Raw genomic sequence first — 21325 nt, forward strand, 5'->3', positions numbered from 1 at the left:
TGATCTTGGGGTGCAGATGGTGTTTTCTTCGATCCTCCCAGTCTTGGGCTACAGGCTGAGTAGGGAGAGGAGGATAGAGGTAGTGAACCAAAGACTGTGGCACTAGTGTCATCAGGAAGGCTTTGGTTTCCATGACCACAGTCTGCTATTTGGTGAGAGAGGCAGCGAGCTGCTGGGAAGGGATGGCCTCCACCTCTCTCCGCTGGGGAAGAGGCTCTTCTCAGCCAGACTGGCTGACCTGCTCCACAAGGCTTTAAACTAAGCCTGCTGGGGGATGGGGGAACGACTGCCACTGCTGGCCCGCTAAGCAACCTTTGCAAAGTAGGCGGGTCTAGGCACTTAAGGGAGCCCACCCCTGCCCCAGCCCTGAATCAATCCGTGGGCAAGGCAAAGGCCACCAAGGGGACACTTACCTGCCTGTACATGAATGCCAGGAGCTTGGGGAATAAGCAGAAGGAACTTGTCCTCCTGCTTAACACAAATAATTATGATGACATAGGGATAACGGAGACCTGGTGGGACTCCACCCATGACTGGACCACAGGTATAGATGGCTATACCCTGTACAGGAGGGATTGTGTAGATAAAAGGGGCAGGGATGTAGCTCTCTATGTTAAGAAAAGCTACGCGTCCCTGCAAGCTGATGTTGGCAATCAGGGTGGATGACTGGAGACCCTCTGGGTTAAAATCTGTGGGGAACACGACACAGGGGACACAACGGTGGGAGTCTACTACAGACCTCCCACCCAAAGTCCTGAGCTTGACCAGGAGTTTGCCTGGGAATTGGCTGAGGCCGTATGCTCCAGGACCATGGTTGTCATGGGTGACTTCAATTACCTGGACATCTTGTGGGAGGATCACTCAGCAAAATCCGAGCGGTCGCAAAGCTTTCTCTCTTGCGTGATGACCTCTATCTGACTCAAGAAGTCTATTGGACAACAAGAGGTAAAGCGCTGCTTGACCTGGTACTGGCAACTGGGGACAACCTAATCAGCGACCTAACAATTGATGGGAAACTGGATGACAGTGACCACAAACTGATCACCTTCACCATCGACCATAAAGCTGGCAAGTCAGACAGCAATACAGAAGTCCTTGATTTCAGGAATGCTGACTTTGACAAGCTCAGGAGGCTTGTCAGTGAAGCCCTAGGGGATCACATCCCTAAGAGGAGGGGAGTTCAGGAAGAGTGGTTGCTCCTCAAGAGAGCAATCCTCGATGCACAAGCTCAGGTTATTTCGTCTTGGAGGAAAGGCAGCAAAAAGGCACAGCAGCCCCTTTGGGTCTCCAGGGAACTAACAGACCTCCTGTGGCTAAAGAAAAAGGACGACAAAGGATGGAGGATGGGATCCACCTTCAAAGAGGAATATTCTGCACTGGTCTGGTCCTGCAGGGAGTGAACCAGGAAAGCCAAGGCTGCGACGGAATGCCAATTTGCTACAAGTATCAAGGACAATAAAAAGTCCTTTTTCAGATATGTGGGGAGCCGGAGAAAAAGCAAGGGCAACATTGGACCCCTGCTGAACCAGATGGGACAACTGACCACCGACACCCAGGAAAAAGCCAACTTATTCAGTGGGTACATTGTGTCAGTCTTTCATCAGTCCCACAGGACGCCCAGGCCCAATACGGGACAGGGCGGCCCAGTTGAGGGAGATTCCATGCCCTCCATCAATGCTGAACTCATAAAGGATCACCTTGAGAGGCTGGACACCTTCAAGTCAGCCAGCCCTGACAATTTACACCCCAGGGTACTCAAGGAGCTGGCTAGCATCATAGCCCCGCCCCTGGCACGGATCTTTGAGAACTCCTGGCGCTCTGGTGAAGTGTCCAAAGACTGGAAGAAGGCCAATGTTGTGCCTGTCTTCAAGAAAGGGACAAAAGTGGATCTGGCAAACTACAGGCCCATCTACCTGACCTCTATCCTGGACAAGGTCTTGGAAAAGATTATCAAAGAGGCCATCATTAACACACAAGCTGATGGCAATATCCTGAGGGATACCCAGCATGGATTTGTTGCACGTAGGTCTTGCTTAACCTATCTCATTTCCTTCTACGACCAGGTGACCTATCAGCTGGACACAGGCAAGGAGATTGATGTCATATATCTTGACTTCAAAAAAGCCTTCAATCTGGTATCCCATGATCACCTCTTGGCAAAACTGGCAAACTGTGGCCTTGGGTCAACCACAATCCACTGGCTGGGGAATTGGCTCCATGGTTGGACCGAGAGCGTGGTGGTTGACGGAAGTCAATTGTCATGGTGCCCTGTGACCAGCGGCTCTGTCCTTGGACCTGTATTGTTTAACATCTTCATTAATGATGTGGACATTGGAGTCAGAAGCGGACTAGCCAAGTTTGCCAATGATACCAAACTGTGGGGTAAAGCATTCTCCCCTGAGGACAGGAGGGCAATCCAGGTTGACTTTGACAGGCTCAGAAAATGGGCGGATGAGAATGTAATGGTGTTGAACACCAAAAAATGCAAGGTTCCCCACCTTGAGAGGACAAACCTGCAGCACCCTTACAGGCTCGGCAGTGCTACGCTGGCTAGCACTATGAATGAAAAGGACTTGGGGGTCATGATTGGTCACAAGATGAACATGAGCCTTCAGTGTGATGGTGAGGATAGTAAAGTGAGCAAAACTCTGGCTTGCATCCATAGATGTTTCTCAGGTAGATCCTGGGACGTCATTCTCCCATTGTACTCGACTTGGTGAGGCCGCAGCTGGAGTACTGCGTCCAGTTTTGGGCTCCACATTTTTAAAAAGATGTGGGGAAGCTCGAGAGAGCCCAGAGAAGAGCCATCCACATGATCAGACGTCAGGAAAACAGACCTTTTGACAACAGGTTGAGAGCTATGGGGCTCTTTAGCCTGGAAAAATGCAGGCTCAGGGGCGATCTGATGGCCACCTATAAGTTTATCAGGGTGTTCACCAGGATCTGGGGAAACGATTGTTCACCAGAGCGCCCCAAGTGATGACAAGTTCGAATAGTTATAAACTCCAGCAAGACCATTTCAGGCTGGACATAAGGAAGAATTTCTTTATTGTCCGAGCCCCCAAGGTCTGGAACAGTCTGCCAGCGGAGGTTGTTCAAGCACCCACATTGAACTCCTTCAAGAGAAATGTGGATGCTTATCTTGCTGGGATCCTATGACCCCAGCTTACTTCCTGCCCCTTGGGACTGGACTCAATGATCTTCCGAGGTCCCTTCCAGCCCTAATGTCTATGAAATCTATGAAAAGCCTTGCTAAAATCAAGGTATATCAGGTCCATTGCTCTCCCCACATCCCAGTTATCCCATCATAAAAGGTAATCAGGTTGGTCAGGCATGGCTATGAGGATCTTTGAGTTCAGTCCCCTTTCGTTCCTAACAGTCATGTTACGTCCTTTTATAAACTGAGCTTCAAAGGAACTAGTTTTTTTCCCTCCCTGTGTTTTTGGAAGCCTGCTCCAAAATTTCATAGCCAGTTGTTTCCTGTTTGTTCTGGTACCAAGATTGCCTTTTAGCTTAACAGCTCCCTTCCTGGTGCCTTTCCTCCAGTGTATGTATAAAGAGCAGTCATATGTCTTCTTAGCTTTCATTTTTCTAAGCTAAAGCCAAGCTATTTTAATCTCTTATATGATAGGCTCTCTGTTTCTTTGATCATCCTTTTCTGTAGCTGTTCCAGTTAGAAAATGGGTGTCCACAACTGAACACAGTGTTCCAGATAAAGTCCCACCCTGCCTGTATGTTGGTGCTCTGCTGTCTCCATATCTTCTGCCTGTGACACAGGCATATCTGACTGCACTAGCTATGGATTTAGAAACACCTTCCAAAAGGTTGTGTGCACTGTTTCAAAGAGTTAGGTTCAGCTTAGTCTGTGCAGGACAATATCTGTGAAGGGGCCATGATTTCAGATATTTGCACACTCCTATAAATGTGCACATAATTATTCAGATAAGCTTGTTTGCATTCAAAATGGAGTTAAACCAGGTGAACAAAGGCATGACAATGCGTAACAGTGACACTTAGAGCCTCGAGAAGATGTAAGGGGCAGGCAGAGTCATGACTATGAGCCAGATCACAAAGCATTTATAAACTCCAAGGATCAGGCTTGTACTGATAGTGCCTTTACACTGGGATGGGCACTCCTGCCTTAGGGGCCAGGAGGATACAGCATTCTACCCTCTGCACTATAGGATGGCAGGTAAATTACTCAATGCATTATAGCAGCTGTAGGCCATCTTTTCTTAGTGTTCCAAGAACATTTGTGCAGAACTTGAGGTCTCACTAGTTTTGGGAGTTGAGCACCGACCTGACTGCCTTTCTCAGCAAAGTAGATGGAGTTTTGCATGTGAGAAGTTTTGCAAATGAAAAGTGCTCAAACTTTTCAGAGTTCTTGGAAAATTAATTTTGTTGTCAATATTTGTCCTCTTGGAAGTGTATGCAGGAGCTGTGGGACTGACCTGCATATGTTTCTCTCCCCATAGGTTTGCCCATTAGTACATATGCCAGATATTGCTATCGGAAACTGCAGAAGGTGGCAGTCACTGGAGGCAAGAAGGTGAGCCATTCGCTGTACATCAGATGTTGCCTTTCTCTAGCATCTTCTGTGTAAAAGCATTTGACAGATTCTGATGAGTCAATAACTCATCCCCACAGCCCCTTGGAGATTCTCCCCCTTTATGGAAAGAAGGTTGAGCTGTGTAGAGGTGAGGAGATTTTCTCAAGGTCACACAGCTGAAGCAATAGACACTTTTGCCTTTGCTCTGGATGGCTCGCACATCTCATGTGGAGCTGGCAGGAGAGTTGGATTTCCTAAGAAATCCCTAGTCTCATTTTTTAAATTCCTGGATTAGGGAGGGCTGAGAAACTAGCGACAGTTCCAGCTTTTTTGATGTTATAGCCAGAACAGTCCCAATAGCCGCACTATCATGCAACCTCATGCTTTGTTTCACTGGCTAGAACAGAATGCCAGATTGACCTCTAGCAGCACCACATCCCAAAGAATTGGATATCGGAGGATTGGGTTCTTGCCTCATTTCTCTAAATCCCTGTGGGACTTTTGTACTTAAGTACTCCATGGAGAATAAAGGGCAGTAGCTAAAATATTGCAGGCAAACAAAAGCCAGGCCTTGACAACTCCCCATCTATTGGCAGGACAGGAAACTTACCTGATTTTCTGTTAGGTTTTTCATACAAGTCTAGCCCAGGCTCTGCCTGTGACATTCTAGGAATCAGCAAGGGGCCTTTCCAGACTGTTCTCCTGCCCTTACTGGAAGCTTCTTTTTTGTGTTCTATATTATTGGCTCTGCTTTAGTATAGACCACCACATGCTGTTGATAATTGTATCATTGACATCAGCTACTTTCATTTCTCACTTGCCACATGAGATTAAAAGTCAGCTTCTAGGGCAAGGGCAGGCAAAATATGGGCCACAGGTCAGATTCAGCCTGCCAGTCCATTCTGTCTGGCCCAAGGGGCCCCTACAAATATTAGAAAATTAATATCTTCCCCTGGCTGCATGTCAAAGATGACAGGAGCCAGGGGCAGCAGGACCCAGAGGGAGCCTCCAGCAGAAGTAGGTAGACACAGCAAGTCCAGCCCAGCCCAGCCCAGCTTCCCCACCCCCAGGCCCAGCCAGAAGCCTCTGCCTAGCTGAGGCTTCTGGTGGCTTCTGGCCTAGGACTATTCCTGCCTCCCTGTCCCAGAGGGAAGTTCAGATAAGAAGCGGGGGCAGGGAGGCAGGGGAGGACTATGGGTGATCACACCAGTCCTCAGGGCCGGCTGGGCTGGCTTCTGCAGTCCCAGCACTGCAGCTGGGAACCGCATGATGAAGGAGCTGCTGACCAGCCGGCGGATGGGGACTGAAGTGGGGAAATGGCTGTGGCAGGCAAGGGAAGGGACAGTGAACAGGTGCATGCAACACAGCAATAGCCAGGGAGGGGCATAGTGGTGCACCAAGGCCAGCACCGGCGGGGCCGAGAGCAAGGCAGCAGGAGCATGGGGCCCAGGCTGGCATAGGTCTATGGAACTGGGCTGTGCTGCACCAGGAGGGAGAAAGGGGAACCAACCTGGCTCCATAGACCCCTGCCAGTATGGGCCCTGTGCTCCTGCCACCCTGCTCTGGGCCCCACTGGTGCTGACCCTGATGCACTGGCTCAGGCCCTGCACTCCTGCCTGGCTGTTCCTGCACTCTGTGTGCCTGCTCCCTGCCCCTTCCCCCCACCTGCTGCAGCCGTTTCCCCAATTCCCCTGCCTGCCGGCTGGCTGGCATCTCCAACACCATGCAGTTCCCAGCTGCAGCGCTGGGACTGCAGGAGCAGCTGGGACATGATGCCAGAGCAGTGAGCAATAGGGCAGGGGGATGGGGAAACAGCAGAAGGGCAGCAGTGGCAGACAAGGGGAAATGGCAGTGAGTGGGAGCATGGGGCCATGACAGTGTCCCAAGGCCAGGAGCCGCAGAAGCATGGCACCCGGGCCTGGAGGAGTGCTGGCAGGGGCTCTGCCTGCCGCAGGGGGCACAAGCTGTGGGCAAACCCCAAACTACAGTCCTTCCCAGCCACCCTCCCCCCATGCACAGCACCCCACAAAACCCACTCATACCCACACCCCCCATGCCTATCCACCCCCTCACAAATCCCACACACACCCCCACACACTCTCCCACACCCTACACACCCACAAACCTATACCCATCCACCCACCCACAATCTAGAAGAGTTAGACTTCATTTTAAGCTATGATGCTGTCACCTCTATATACACTACAAATACTCATGTAAATCAGGACAGACATATGTTTTGAAATGAAATTAATGAATGTTGTAGTACATGTTTGATTTTTAGAATATAATTTGTTATTTTTCTGGTTCTAAGATGGCAAATCCCCTTGGTGAAAGGAGTGCTTCCTGGGGGCCAGGGGAGGGACTTTTGGTAGCAAAGGTCAGGGGTTAGGGGTGGAACTTCCAGCATTCCAAGATGGCAACCAGGGGGGTGGAGCACCTATCAAGGGGCAGGACTTCCCATGCTACCCTTGATGGTATGCCAAAAATCTGTAAGTGACTCTCCACCCAAAATAATTGCCTGCCCCTGATTTAAAAGGTTCATTTTCTTATTATTTGTTGTCAAAAATATTTGGGGGGAAAATAGCCAGTATAACATATGCATGTGCTCTGCTGGCCCAGCAGCAGCTTATTGATGAAGTGTACCCAGAGCTGGGCTCATACCTGCCACTCCTGCACCAGGACAACAGAGCCACATCAGAGGCCCAGGGAAAATTGGAATATTTACTAAATGGTGCAGCAGGGATCACAAGCCTGTTACTGTGAGGACTGTCCATCTCAGGAGGGTCAGATTAAAGAGCTGCTCAACAGGTCAGATTAGAGAACTGCTTATCCCAGGAAGGGTTATCTGCAGATCAAGGGCTGAAATTGAAACCACACAGCTGTGACCGCCCACAGCTGTCCTGAATACCCAAAGAGAGTACAAGATAAAAGGGAGAGAGAAGAATGACAAAGCCCTCAGCGAGGGATTGGGGATGATGGAGCTTCCAGATGCCGGAGACCCAAGGAGACTGTGAAAAAAAAGGAGCCGAAAGATCCCAAGGTCGGAGACCATCATCAGGAAGGTAAACAAGGCATTGAAGGTACTTACCGGACCAGGAGATTGGCCAGCAATCAGGCAAGGCAGTAGCAGCAGCGGACTCTGCGGGAGCAGTAGCCAGCAGGGAGGGAGGAAATTCCAGGTCCCAACACACAGTGGAAGCTGCAGGGCAGGTGTGGAGATTTGAGTCAGTGTCTCAGCCGACTCAGCAAGAGCTGTGCCGCCAATACGGGGACGGAGCAGATTCCAGCAGGCTTCATCAGGTGCAGTGTGGCTGGCATGGAGATCCAGGGCAGTGTCCCAGCTGGTTTAGCAGGGACAACGCTACCTGGGGGACAAGCCATAAACCCTGATGATCCAACAGAAGCTGCACAGCCAGCAGGAGGAGTGGAAATGGGCTCCCAGAGAGACCTGAAGATGCTGCAGCAGGAGTGGTAGCTCCAGGGTGGTAACGAGGAGCCAGACCTGGAAGAAAGGGATAAGAAGTTCCTGTAGACAAGAAGCCCCTGGAGAAAAATGGGAGAAGACATCCCCGTGGGGTGGAGATATTCAGGGACCTGTAAGAGTCGAGGGAAAAGCAGTGAGGCATTGTGGCAGGTACAATTTTTTCACTTCATATTTTCTGGACTGGCAAGACTATCACTTCTGGTTGTTTTGCACCCAGTAAAATGATTTAATGTTTTTAAAGAGTAACTCAAGTCTTATTTACTTCAAACTTCCCATCAAAGCTGTGGCAAATGAGTCAGACCAGGAGAGTCCCTAGCATAGACACTGAACCCAGTAACAAATGTAAAGGTCAAAATGTGGTAACAGAACCAGAGAGTGAAAATAAATGACAGTCTCTGGAACTCTTCCACTTGCAGAAAGCAACATTCTTGCTCTATGGCCTCCTGTCATACTCCCACATCTGATCTTTGCATATGAAATTTCCATAATAGGATTCTGTTGCAGCAAGGCTTTCAATTCAGAGGATAACCTATGCTTCCCTGAGGGCTGCTAATGCTCCATATATCAATGTATAACTAATCTCCCATGGGTCCAATATCAAAATGCAATTTCACTGATGTTTTTTCTGTCTTCAGGGCCTCCAAAAACCAACAATAGAGGAGATAACACATGCCAGAAATACTATTGTGACACCTTCACTCTTTGGCAGCAGTCTGGAAGAAAACATGTTACGGCAGAAGGAGATATATCCAGGTAACAAGCTGCCCTGGGTACAAACACAGCTATCTCAGCAAGTCCTGGCACTGGGTGGAGAACAGACTGAAGGAATATTCAGGTGAGTTTTATGGACTCAGTACAACTCTGGCTCTGTCCATGTTAAAGACTGACCCAATAACCTGACAGTATCCAGAGTTAACCACTCCACATAGTACTCTGAATCAACATAAGGTGCATAGTGTCATGCTCGAATGGCACTTTACCCAAAGTGCTATGAGTTAGAGAACTCCCCTGCTCCCTCCCTCTGACCCAACAGACATTCACCTGCTGGGTCAGAGGGGCTTGAGTCTGCCTGCACCAGCCCTCGAGGCTGCTGAACTACCCCTCTCCCCAGCACCACCTCCCCGCAACTACAGCAGTGAAAAAGCTGAGCTGGTAGCTAGATGCTGTCCCTGTCAAGAGGCTCAGGCAGGGTGTGGGGGAGAGGTGGACTCCTTTTCTCTACCCCCAGCTTGAGCCACTAGACAGTGGCAGCACATAGCTGCCAGCTCGGTTTTGCTGCGGCCAGAGCTGGTAGGGGGGTGGAATGGAGCCCCCTTACCTTGTTGGCACCCCTAGCTATCCTGGCTGGAGTATTATGGGAAACAAGCCTGGGCCCACAGGTGCCAAGACTCTGTTCTAACACCCTCCCCTTTTTCCCTCAGCTCTGACCACAGCAAAGCCCAGCCCACAACTGCATGCTGCCACTATCAAGTGGTCTGGGAGTGAGGTGACGGAAGGGAGTCTAGCCAGCAGCTTTGTACTGCCCTCTCCTACTCTCCCTCATTCCCCTCCTCAAAGCCCTGGGAATGGAGCTGGGCTAATGGAGCTGGCAGGAGCACCAGCTGAGCCCCACAAAGATGGAAAAAATTAACCTTCAGGGGAACTTGAACACACTGTGCACTATAGTGTCTTCATCTAATAGCTGATTTATTGAGGGTTAATTTTTTGTGTGATTAGCCATTTTAAATGAGTATGTGTTATGTCACAACTGTAGATTGCTCTCAGGGGCCAGATTATGCAAGAAAATGTAACTTGTGGAAGCGGCCATAAAATCACTTCTCCTTAAGTGGTTCTAGAATACACCTCATTGGGTGTGCCTGTATGTCACCCTACACCACCATATGATGCACTACAGTAATATAGCAATCATGTGAGTCTACACATAACCGGCAGCTACTTCACAATAGCAGCATGATCTCCCATTTTAGCATGCCGCTACAACAAAGTAGCGACAAAATCTAACTGGGTGTCACACACACAACGTAATATGGGTGGTCACTGCACCCTGCTTTAGTACTTCCAAAAGGAGTACTAAAAGAAGTACTAAACCAGGCCACAGTCATAATGTATGTCACCACAGGGCAGGGGAGGGAAAAATATGGCCCGTGGGCTGGATTCAGCCAGATTCAGCCTGCCAAGCCATTCTATTCAGCCACAGGGCCCCTAAAAAGATTAGGAAATTAATATTTATCTGCCCCTGGCTGCCTGTCAAAGATGAGAGGACCCAGGGGCAGCAGGACCCAGGGGGAGCCTCCAGCAGAACTAGGCAAACACAGCAAGTCTGGCCCAGCCCCCCTCAGCCCCAGCCCCAGCCAGAAGCATCTGCCTAGCTGGGGCTTCTGGAGGCTTCTAGCCTGGGACTCCTCCCACGGAGGCAGGGGAGGACTGTGGGCAATCACACCAGTCCTCAGAGCCAGCCAGGCTGGCTCCTACAGTTCCAGCACAAACTGGGAACCGCATGGTGCTGGAGCTGCCGATCAGCTGGTGGGCAGGGACTGGAGCGGGGAAATGGTTGCAGCAGGCATGGGAAGGGGCAGTGAACGGGCATATTCAGCGCGGCAATAGCTGGGCAGAGGCACCAGGGCCAGCACCGGTGGGGCCCAGAACGAGGCAGCAGGAGTGTGGGGCCCAGGCTGGCAGGGGTCTATGGAGCTGGGCTGTGCTGCATCAGGAGGGAGAGAGGGGAGCCAGCCTGGCCCCGGTGCGCTGGCTCAGGCCCTGCACTCCCACCCAGCTGTTGCTTCGCTCTGCACGCCCACTTATAGTTTCATAGTTTGTAGGTTTGGAAGGGACCTGAGTAGATCATCTAGTCCGACCCCTGCCATGGCAGGAAATAATACTGGGGTCAAACGACTCCAGCAAGATGTTCATCCAACCTCCTCTTAAAAACCCCCAGGGTAGGAGCCAGCACCACTTCTCTTGGAAGTTGGTTCCAGATCCTAGCCACCCTGACTGTGAAGTAGCGCTTCCTGATATCTAGCCTAAACCTGCCCTCTCCCAGCTTGTGACCGTTATTCCTGGTCACTCCTGGCAGTGCACGGGGGAAGAGTGACTCCCCCAATGCCTGCTGATCCCCCTGACTAGTTTATAACAGGCCACAAGATCCCCGCTCATCCTTCTCTTCTGGAGGCTGAACAGGTTCAGGTCCCGTACCCTCTCCTCATAGGGCCTGCCCTGCTGTCCCCTGATCATGCGAGTGGCCCTCGTCTGGACCCTCTCCATGCTGTCGACATCCCTCTTGAAGTGCGGCGCCCAGAACTGGACGCAATACTCCAGCTGCGGCCTGACCAGTGCTGCATAGAGGGGGAGGATCACCTCTTTGGACCTGCTCGAGATGCATCTGTGGATGCATGACAAGGTACGGTTGGCCTTCCTGACTGCCTCCCCACACTGCCGGCCCATGTTCATCTTGGAGTCAATGATGACTCCAAGATCCTTTTCCGCCTCCGTGCTGAGAAGAGGGGAGTTCCCCAACCTGTAGGTATGGTGCCGGTTGTTCCTCCCCAGGTGCATCACCTTGCACTTGTCTGTATTGAATCCCATCCTATTCACATCCGCCCACCCTTGTAACCTGTCTAGGTCTGATTGTAGCCTGATGCTTCCTTCTAGTGTGCCCACATCCCCCCACATCTTCGTGTCATCAGCAAATTTGAACAGGATGCTTTTTACCCCCTCATTCAAATCACTGATGAAGATGTTGAACAGTGCGGGCCCGAGGATCGAGCTCTGTGGAACCCCGCTGCCCACGTCCTTCCAGGTTGAGAAGGACCCATCCACTACCACCCTCTGGGTGCGGCCCTCCAGCCAGTTAGTGACCCAGTTGACTGTGTGGGCATCGACACCACAGTCCCCCAGTTTCTTAATGAGAACGGGGTGAGAGACCGTGTCGAGTGCCTTCCGGAAGTCCAGGAAGACTGTGTCCACTGCTACCCCTGCATCTAATGATCTGGTAATCTGATTGTAGAAGCACTTGCTGCCTCCTCCCACTGCCTGCTGCAGCCATTTCCCCAATTACCCCAGCCACCAGCCGGCTGACAGCTCTAGCACCATGCAGTTCCCAGCTGCAGCTCTAGGACTGCAGGAGCAGCTGGGACATGGTGCCAGAGCAGCGAACAGTAGAGCGGGGGGATGGGGAAGCAGCAGAAAGGCAGCAATAGCAGATGAGGGGAAGTGGCAGCAAGCAAGAGCATAGGGCCGCGCCAGTGCCCCAAGAACAGGAGCATAGCACCCGGGCCTGGAGGAGATTCTGCCTACTGCAGGGTGGGGCAGGCTGTGGACAAACCCTCCCTGCACCCAAGCCACAACCCTCCCCAGCCATCCTCCCCCCACACACAGCACCCCACAAACCCACATCCACCCTCCCCCCCAGAAATCCCACACACACAACCACACCCCCTCCCACACCCACAAACCTATACCCACCCACCCACAATATACAAGAATTAGACTTCATTTTAAGCTATGCTACCATCATCTCTGTCTTTACTACACACACTTATGTAAATCAGGATAAACATTTTTTTAAATAAAATTAATGAATGTTGATTTTTACAATAGAACATTTGATTTTTACAATATAATTTGGTATTTTTCTGGTTCCGAGATGGCAAGCCCCCTTGCTGAGAGGAGTACTTCCAGGGGGCAAGGGGAGGGATTTCTGGTGGCAAAAGTCAGAGTTTAGGGGTGGAACTTCATAGATTTCATAGATTTCATAGACATTAGGGCTGGAAGGGACTTTGGAAGATCATCAAGTCCAGCCCCCCGCCCAAAGGGCATGAAGTGGTTAACTCCTCGCTCCCTGGGAGGAGGCCGCTGCCTGGAGCCAGGCCGGGTCAAGCCCCCGCCCAGACCCCTACTTGGCCCAGCCCCCCAGGGAGCCATGTGACTGGAGCCGCACGAACAGGCTGCGTAAACAGGCGTTTGAGTTAGCGTGGAGTTCGCGCAGGAGAGGGCGTGGGAGGGCACGAGACCCTGCCTGTGACCCCCCCAGAGTAGTCAACCCCAGCCGTAGCCAGCCTACCAGAGGCATGACACGGATGGGCATGCGCCACACCCCGAGGGTCCCCTCGGGCTCTGCAGCCCCCCATCGGGCACCTCAGAGACGGCCACCCAGACGGAGCCCATGGTTCCGGGCTCCACGCAGACGGAGCCCCTGGCTCTTGGCTGCAGGGGCTGCCTGTCCCTTTTTCAGGCTCTGGGGCTCGGGAGCATGGCCACCTTCCCTTGCGGGGTCTGCTCCCTATTGGGGTCTCTGGTGCGCCAGCTGGAGGAGCTCCAGGCCACAGTCCAGAGACTGCGTGCCATCAGGGACTGCGAGCAGGAGATAGACTCTACTGCCAGGCCCTTCTCCCCCGGGAACCACAGGGTAGAGCACCCTCTTTCTCCAGGATTAAGGAGGACTCTGGGACCTCCTGCTCTGCCCAGTCAGGGGCATGGACCAAGGTGGTCAAGGGCCCTAAGGCCCGCCGCACCAAGGCTCCTCCCTCGCTGGAGCTTAGCAACAGGTTCGCACCTCTTGCAGCCCCGGCAGAGCCTGCTCAGTTGCCAGCTCCCACAGGCAACCCAGGCTCAACCACAGCTACTGCCCCCGCTCTCCCCAAGACAAAGTGAAAGGTGTTTGTTGTGGGAGACTCCATCCTGCGGGGGACTGAGGGGGCAATCTGCCGCCCCGACCCCTTAGCCTGGGAAGTCTGCTGCTTCCCGGGGGCCTGCATCTGAGACATTGCGGAGAGGATCCCACAGCTCCTTCGGCCCACAGACCACTATCCCATGCTCCTTATTCACATGGGCACCAATGACAACTGCTCGGAGCACCCCCAGCCAGGTCATGAGGCGGTACAGGGATTTGGGAGCGGGGCTTAGAGGTCTGGGAGCTCAGGTGGTGTTTTCTTCGATCCTCCCAGTCTCGGGCTATGGGCTGAGGAGGGAGAGGAGGATCCACGCAGTGAACCAAAGACTGCTGCCCCGACCTCTTAGCCTGGGAAGATTGCTGCTTTCCAGGGGCCTGCATCCCAGACATTGTGGAGAGGATCCCTACGCTTCTCCAGCCCACAGACCACTATCCCATGCTCCTTATTCATGTGGGCACCAATAACACAGCTCAGAGCACTCCCAGCCAGGTCATGAAGTGCTACAGGGATTTGGGAGCAGGGCTAAAGGGTCTGGGGGACCAGGTGGTGTTCTTTTTGATCCTCTCAGTCTCGGGCTGAGGAGGGAGAGAAGGATCAAGGTAGTGAACCAAAGACTGTGGCACTGGTGTCATAGCGAACGCTTTGGCTTCCATGACCACAGTCCGCTCTTTGGCGAGAGAGGCAGCGAGCTGCTGGGAAGAGATGGCCTCCACCTCTCACCCCTGGGGAGGAGGCTCTTCTCAGCCAGGCTGGCTGACCTGCTCCACCGGGCTTTCAACTAAGCCCGCTGGTGGATGGGGGGACTACTGCCACTGCTGGCCTGGAGAGCGACCCTTGCAAAGCCAGCAGACCAAGGCACTTAAGGGAGCCCACCACTGCCCCAGGCCTGAATCAATCTGTGGGCAAGGCAAGAGCCCCCAAGGGGACACTTGCCTGCCTGTACACTAATGCCAGGAGCCTGGGCAACAAGCAGGAGGAGCTCGTCCTCCTGCTCAGTGCAAAGAATTATGACGTCATTGGGATAACGGAGACCTGGTGGGACTCCACCCATGACTGGACCACGGGTATAGAGGGCTATACTCTGTATAGGAGGGATCGTGTTGACAAAAGGGGCGGGGGTGTAGCTCTCTATGTGAAGGAAAGCTACATGTCCCTGCAAGCTGATGTTGGCAACCGGCATGGACAGCTAGAGACCCTCTGGGTAAAAATTCATGGGGAATACGGCACAGGAGACACAACGGTGGGAATCTACTACAGACCTCCCACACAAAGTCCTGAGCTTGACCAGGAGTTTGCCCGGGAACTGACTGAGGCCGCTTGCTCCAGGACCTTGGTTGTCATGGGTGACTTCAATTACCCGGACATCTCATGGGAAGATCACTCAGCAAAATCCGAGCAGTTGCAAAGCTCTCTCTTGTGCGTGGATGACCTCTACATGACTCAAGAAGTCTATAGGCCAACGAGAGGCAAAGAGCTGCTCGACCTGGTACTGGCTATGGGGGACGAGCTAATCGGTGACCTAGTGATCGATGGGAAGCTGGGTGACAGCAACCACGAACTGATCACATTCACCATCTGCCGTAAAGCTGGCAAGTCAGTCAGCAACACAGAAGTCCTTGACTTCAGAAAAGCCGACTTTGACAAGCTCAAGAGGCTTGTCAGTCAGGCCCTCAGGGACCATGACCCCAGGGAGATGGGAGTTCAAGAAGAGTGGTTGCTTCTCAAGGAAGTGATCCTCAAGGAAGTGATCCTCAATGCACAAGCTAAATCTATTCCAACACGGAGGAAAGGCAGCAAGAAGGCACAGCAGCCCTCCTGGCTCTCCAGGGACCTAGTGGACTTCTTGTGGCTAAAAAGGAAAGCCTACAAAGGATGGAGGACGGGATTCACCTCCAAGGAGGATTATTCTGCGCTGGTCCGGTCCTGCAGGGAGCAAACCAGGAAAGCCAAGGCTGCAACTGAACTCCAACTAGCTTCAAGCATCAAGGACAACAAAAAGTCCTTTTTCAGATATATGGGGAGCCGGAGGAAAAGCAAGGGCAATGTTGGACCCCTGCTAAACCAGATGGGGCAACTGACAACTGACACCCAGGAAAAAGCCAACCTATTAAATAGGTACTTTGCGTCAGTCTTTCATCAGCCCCATGGGACGCCCATGCCTGCTATGGGACAGGGAAATCTGGGTGAGGGGGATCCCCTACCCTCCATAAATGCTGACTTTGTGAAGGAACATCTTGAGAAGCTGGATACCTTCAAGTCAGCCAGCCCTGACAATCTGCACCCCAGGGTACTCAAGGAGCTGGCGAGCGTCATAGCCCAGCCCCTGGCATGGATCTTTGAAAACTCTTGGCGCTCTGGTGAAGTGCCCGAAGACTGGAAGAAGGCCAGTGTGGTGCTAATCTTCAAGAAAGGGAGGAGAGTGGATCCGGCTAACTACAGGCCCATTAGCCTGACTTCTATCCTGGGGAAGATCTTAGAAAAGTTTATTAAGGAGGCCATCCTTGAGGGACTGGCCCAGGCTAACATTCTAAGGGATAGCCAGCACGGGTTTGTTGCGGGTAGGTCTTGTTTGACCAATCTCATTTCCTTCTATGACCAGGTGACCTATCACCTGGACGAGGGAGAAGAGATGTCATATATTTTGACTTCAAAAAAGCTTTTGATCTGGTATCCCATGATCAGCTCTTGGCCAAACTGGCCAGTTGTGGCCTTGGCTCTACCACGATCTGCTGGCTGGGAATTTGGCTCCGTGGTCGGACCTAGAGGGTTGTTATTGATAGCAGTCACTCATCGTGGTGCCCTGTGACCAGTGGGGGTCCCTCAAGGCTCTGTCCTTGGACCCATCCTGTTCAACATCTTTATTAATGATGTGGACATTGGAGTCAGGAGTGGACTGGCCAAGTTCACCGATGACACCAAACTTTGGGGCAAAGCATCCACGCCAGAAGATAGGCGGGTGATCCAGGCTGACCTGGACAAGCTCAGCAAATGGGCAGAGGAGAACCTGATGGTGTTTAACACCGAAAAATGCAAGGTTCCCCACCTGGGAAGAAAAACCTGTAGCATCCTTATAGGCTCGGCAGTGCTACACTAGCATTATGGAAGAAAAGGACTTGGGGGTCATCATTGACCACAAGATGAACATGAGCCTGCAATGCGATGCTGCGGCTAGTAAAGTGACCGAAACGCTGGCTTGCATCCATAGATGCTTCTCGAGCAAATCCTGGGACGTCGTTCTCCCCTTGTACTCGGCCTTGGTGAGGCCACACCTGGAGTACTGCATCCAGTTTTGGGCTCCACAATTCAAAAAGGATGTGGAGAAGCTTGAGAGAGTCCAGAGGAGAGCCACGCACATGATCAGAGGTCAGGAAAACAGATCTTACGATGATAGGCTGAGAGACATGGGACTCTTTAGCCTGGAAAAGTGTAGGCTCAGGGGTGATCTGATGGCCACCTATAAGTTTATCGGGGTGACCACCGGGATCTAGGGGAACGTTTGTTCACCAGAGCGCCCCAGGGGATGACGAGGTCAAACGGTCACAAACTCCTGCAAGACCGTTTCAGGCTGGACATAAGGAAGAATTTCTTTACTGTCCGAGCCCCCAAGGTCTGGAACAGTCTGCCAGCGGAGGTGGTTCAAGCACCTACATTGAACACCTTCAGGAGTAAATTGGATGCTTATCTTGCTGGGATTCTATAACCCCAACTGACTTCCTGCCCTTTGGGCAGGGGGCTGGACTCGATGATCTCCCAAGGTCCCTTCCAGCCCTGATGTCTATGAAATCTATGAAGTAAGCTGGGGTCATAGGATCCCAGCAATATAAGCATCCAATATACTCTTGAAGGTGTTCAGGGTAGGTGCTTGAACCACCACCAATGGCAGGCTGTTCTAGACCTTGGGGGCTCGGACAGGAAAGAAATTCTTCCTTATGTCCAGCCTGAAATGGTCTTGCAGTAGTTTATGACCGTTCAACCTCATGATCCCTTGGGGCGATCTGGGGAAGAAACGTTCCCCCAGATCCTGATAGGATTTTCCTGAGTGATCCTCCCACGAGATGTCCGGGTAGTTGAAGTCACCCATGACAACCATGGTACTGGAGCATGAGGCCTCAGCCAATTCTCGGGTGAACTCCTGGTCAAGCTCAGGACTTTGGGTGGGAGGTCTGTAGTAGACTTCCCACCGTTGTGTCCCCTGTGCCATGTTCCCCATGGATTTTAATCCAGAGGGTCTCCAGTCATCCACCCTGATTGCCAACATCAGCTTGCAGGGACGCATAGCTTTTCTTAACATAGAGAGCTACACCCCCACCCCTTTTATCTACACAATCCCTCCTGTACAGGATATAGCCATCTATACCTGTGGTCCAGTCATGGGTGGAGTCCCACCAGGTCTCCATTTTCCCTACGACATCATAATTATTTGCATTAAGCAGGAGGATGAGCTCCTACTTATTCCCCAAGCTCCTGGCATTTGTGTCCAGGCAGGCAAGTGTCCCCTTGGGGGCTCTTGCTTTGCCCACAGATTGATTCAGGGCTGGGGCAGGGGTGGGCTCCCTTAAGTGCCTTGACCTGCTGGCTTTGCAGTGGTTGCTCAGCAGGCCAGCAGTGGTAGTAGTTCCCCTGTCCCCAATGGGTTTAGTTTAAAGCCTTGTGGAGCAGGTCAGCCAATCTGGTTGAGAAGAGCTTCCTTTCCAGGGGTGAGAGGTGGAGGCCTTCTCTTCCCAGCAGCTCGCTGCCTCTCTCACGAAAGAGCGGGCTTTGATTGTGGAAGCCAAAGCGTTCGCTATGACACCAGTGCCACAGTCTTTGGTTCACTACCTTGATCCTTCTCTCCCTCCTCAGCCCATACCCCGAGACTGAGAGGATCAAAAAGAACACCACCTGGTCCCCCAGACCCTTTAGCCCTGCTCCCAAATCCCTGTAGCACTTCATGACCTGGCTGGGAGTGCTCTGAGCTGTGGTATTGGTGCTCACATGAATAAGGAGCATGGGATAGTGGTCTATGGGCTGGAGGAGCTTAGGGATCCTCTCCACAATGTCTAGGATGCAGGCCCCTGGAAAGCAGCAATCTTCCCAGGCTAAGAGGTCGGGGCAGCAGATTACCCCCTCAGTCCCCCTGAGGATGGAGTCTCCGACAACAAACACCTTACATTTTGTCTTGGGGAGTGCGGGGACAGTAGCTGCAGTTGAGCCTGTGTTGCCTGCAGGAGCTGGCAACTCAGCAGGCTGTGCTGGAGTACCAAGAGGTGTGTACCTGTTGCTAAGTTCCGGCGGGGCAGAGGCCTTGGTGTAGTGGGCCTTAGGGCCCTTGACCACCTTGGTCCATGCCCCTGACTGGACAGGATGAGAGGTCCTGAAGACCTCCTTTGTTCTGGAGGGAGACCGTTGTTTACGTTCCGGCTCCCGGGGGAAAAGGGCCTGGCAGTAGGAATCTAGCTCCTGCTCGCAGTCCCTGATGCCACACAGTCTCTGGACTGTGGCCTGGAGCTCCTCCAGCTGGCGCACCAGAGACCCAAAAGGGAGCAGACCCCACAAGGGGAGGTGGCCATGTATGCAAACTTTCAGAATTCCAAGATGGCAACCGGGGGGGGGGCGGAGCACCTATCAAGTGGCAAGGCTACCCATGCAGCCCTTGATGTCTTGCCAAAACCCTGTAAGCGGGCCTCCACCCAAAATAATTGCCCTCCCCTGCCTTAGGGCGATGTGTAGATGTGCCCATTGTGAACCACATTGATTACCTTGTACCAGGGCATGTTTCCTAGACCATATGAAATTGAGTGACATTTATCAATGAGCCAGCAGAACCCACTGACTGTATTTCCATCTAGATCAGTAACTGCTGCCTAGGCAAGTGTTTCAAGCAAATCTAGCAAGCCTGGAAAGGGATGCTTAAGAAGGTGCCCCTCAAGGGACCAGTAGTCCATTGATGTATATAAATTGAGGGATTTTTTTTTTCTGACACACTAAATTATTTGAATTGATTATGATAGCAGGTGAATTTTGACATCTCCTCGCATAGTGTGAACTTTCAGTGAACCAGATTTTTGTGCTTGGTAAAAGCTGGGGGTGTGGTAAATCCTTTTCCTTGCAGAAGAAAGGAAGGAAGGAAGTTAGCAGCATAAAAACACTGGACTTCAAAAAGCCACAATCCCCTGGGAGGCATATCTAAGGGAAAAAGCAATCCAGAAGAGTTGTTTTTTCCTTAATAAGACAATATTATGGGTGCAAGTCTATGCTCTCCTGATATGTAGGAAGGATAGGAAGTGTTATAAGAGATCTGCTTGGCTACATGATCTCGTCAATGTGAAACCTAAAAGGAATCTTACAGAAAGTGGAAACTTGGCCATATGATGAAGGATAAATATAAAAGTATGGGGATAAAATCAGGTAAGCCAAAGTAGAAATTAAGATAAAGCTAGCAAAACACATAAAAAACAGGAAACAAAATCATTCTATAAATATGGTAAGCTAGAAGGAAGGAAAAAAGTTTTTTCTATAAATAGACAAACTGCTTTTTTCAGTTTAAAAAGGACCCGCCAATGGCAAGGCCGCAGTTCATCCCGGCTCCAGTGTGAGATGCATGGGCAGAAGCCCTTTGCACCCCCATTGAGCCCAGGGACCCCCATTAGGACCCCGACCCAGACCCCCAGCACAGCCAGAGGTAGGTGAGACCCACGGTGACAGAGGGTCCTAGACCTAATCAACTGCGGGACAGCTGAGGGGAGCCAAGGCGGGGTCATGCCTCTCCCCCAGCTCTTACTTCTCCCAGCCCCAAGGAAGCCATGTGACTAGAGCCTCATGAACAGGATGTGCAAATAGGTGCACTTCTAGGCCCGGCATGCAAGTTAGCATGGGAGTTCACACAGGAGGGCGAGTGGGAGAGCCCGAGGCCCTGCCAGTGAGCCCTAGGGAAGGTAGTCACAATAGTAGCCAGACAACGCGGATGGCAGTAGCCAGGCTACCACCAGTACAATGCAGATGGCTGCACGTCACACCTCAAGGATCCCCTCAGAGTCTGAGACCTCCCCCTCTGGCACTTCTCAGGTCTCCACCCAGATGGAACCCATGGTTCCGGGCTCCACGCAGACAGAGCCTCTGGCTCTCAGCTGTGGGGGCTGCCTGGCACAATTCCAAGCACATGGGACTGGGAGCATGGCCACCTCCCTTTGTAAGGTCTGCACCACTTTGGAGTCTCTGAGGTGCCAGATAGAGGAACTCCAGACTTCAGTCCAGAGACTGTGTGCCATCAGGGATGGCGAGCAGGAGATAGACTTCTACTGCCAGGCCCTTCATCCCATGATGGCCGAGGGTAGACCAAGGTCACCCTCCAGGACAAGGGAGGACTTAAGGATCTCCCACACTGTCCAGCCAGGGGCTTGGACCAAGGTGGTCAACAGCCCTAAGGCCCACTGCACCAGGGTACCCTCCCCTCTGTAGCTCTAAAACAGCTTTGAACCTCTTGCAACCCCAGTAGAGCCTGCAGAGCTGCAAGCTCCTGCAAGCAAGGGAGGATCACTCATAGCTACCCATCCCTACTCTTCCTAAGACAAAACACGGAGTGGTCGTTGTGGGAGACTCCCTCCTGAGTCTTGTAGAGCTGGAATAAGCACTCAGGTGCCG

The 21325-nt window shown here is 52.1% G+C and overlaps 1 protein-coding gene across 3 annotated transcripts in view; it reads left to right on the top strand.

The window, feature by feature from the left end:
- Positions 1-21325, top strand: part of LOC149856507 (rho GTPase-activating protein 39-like) — a 154905-nt gene that overhangs the window by 107515 nt on the left and 26065 nt on the right. For all 3 annotated transcript variants that reach the window (XR_016444405.1, XM_090064352.1, XM_090064353.1), the window contains exons 6-7: positions 4476-4549; positions 8672-8871. Coding sequence is in view for 2 of the 3 variants with exons in the window: in XM_090064352.1 (XP_089920478.1) it covers positions 4476-4549; positions 8672-8871 (274 nt within the window). In the remaining variant the exon portion in view is untranslated. The remainder of the gene's footprint in view (positions 1-4475; positions 4550-8671; positions 8872-21325) is intronic.

The sequence above is a fragment of the Crocodylus siamensis genome, chromosome 10 (assembly GCF_052110815.1).
Source record: "Crocodylus siamensis isolate JL-2025a chromosome 10, ASM5211081v1, whole genome shotgun sequence".
NCBI lineage: Eukaryota > Metazoa > Chordata > Crocodylia > Crocodylidae > Crocodylus > Crocodylus siamensis.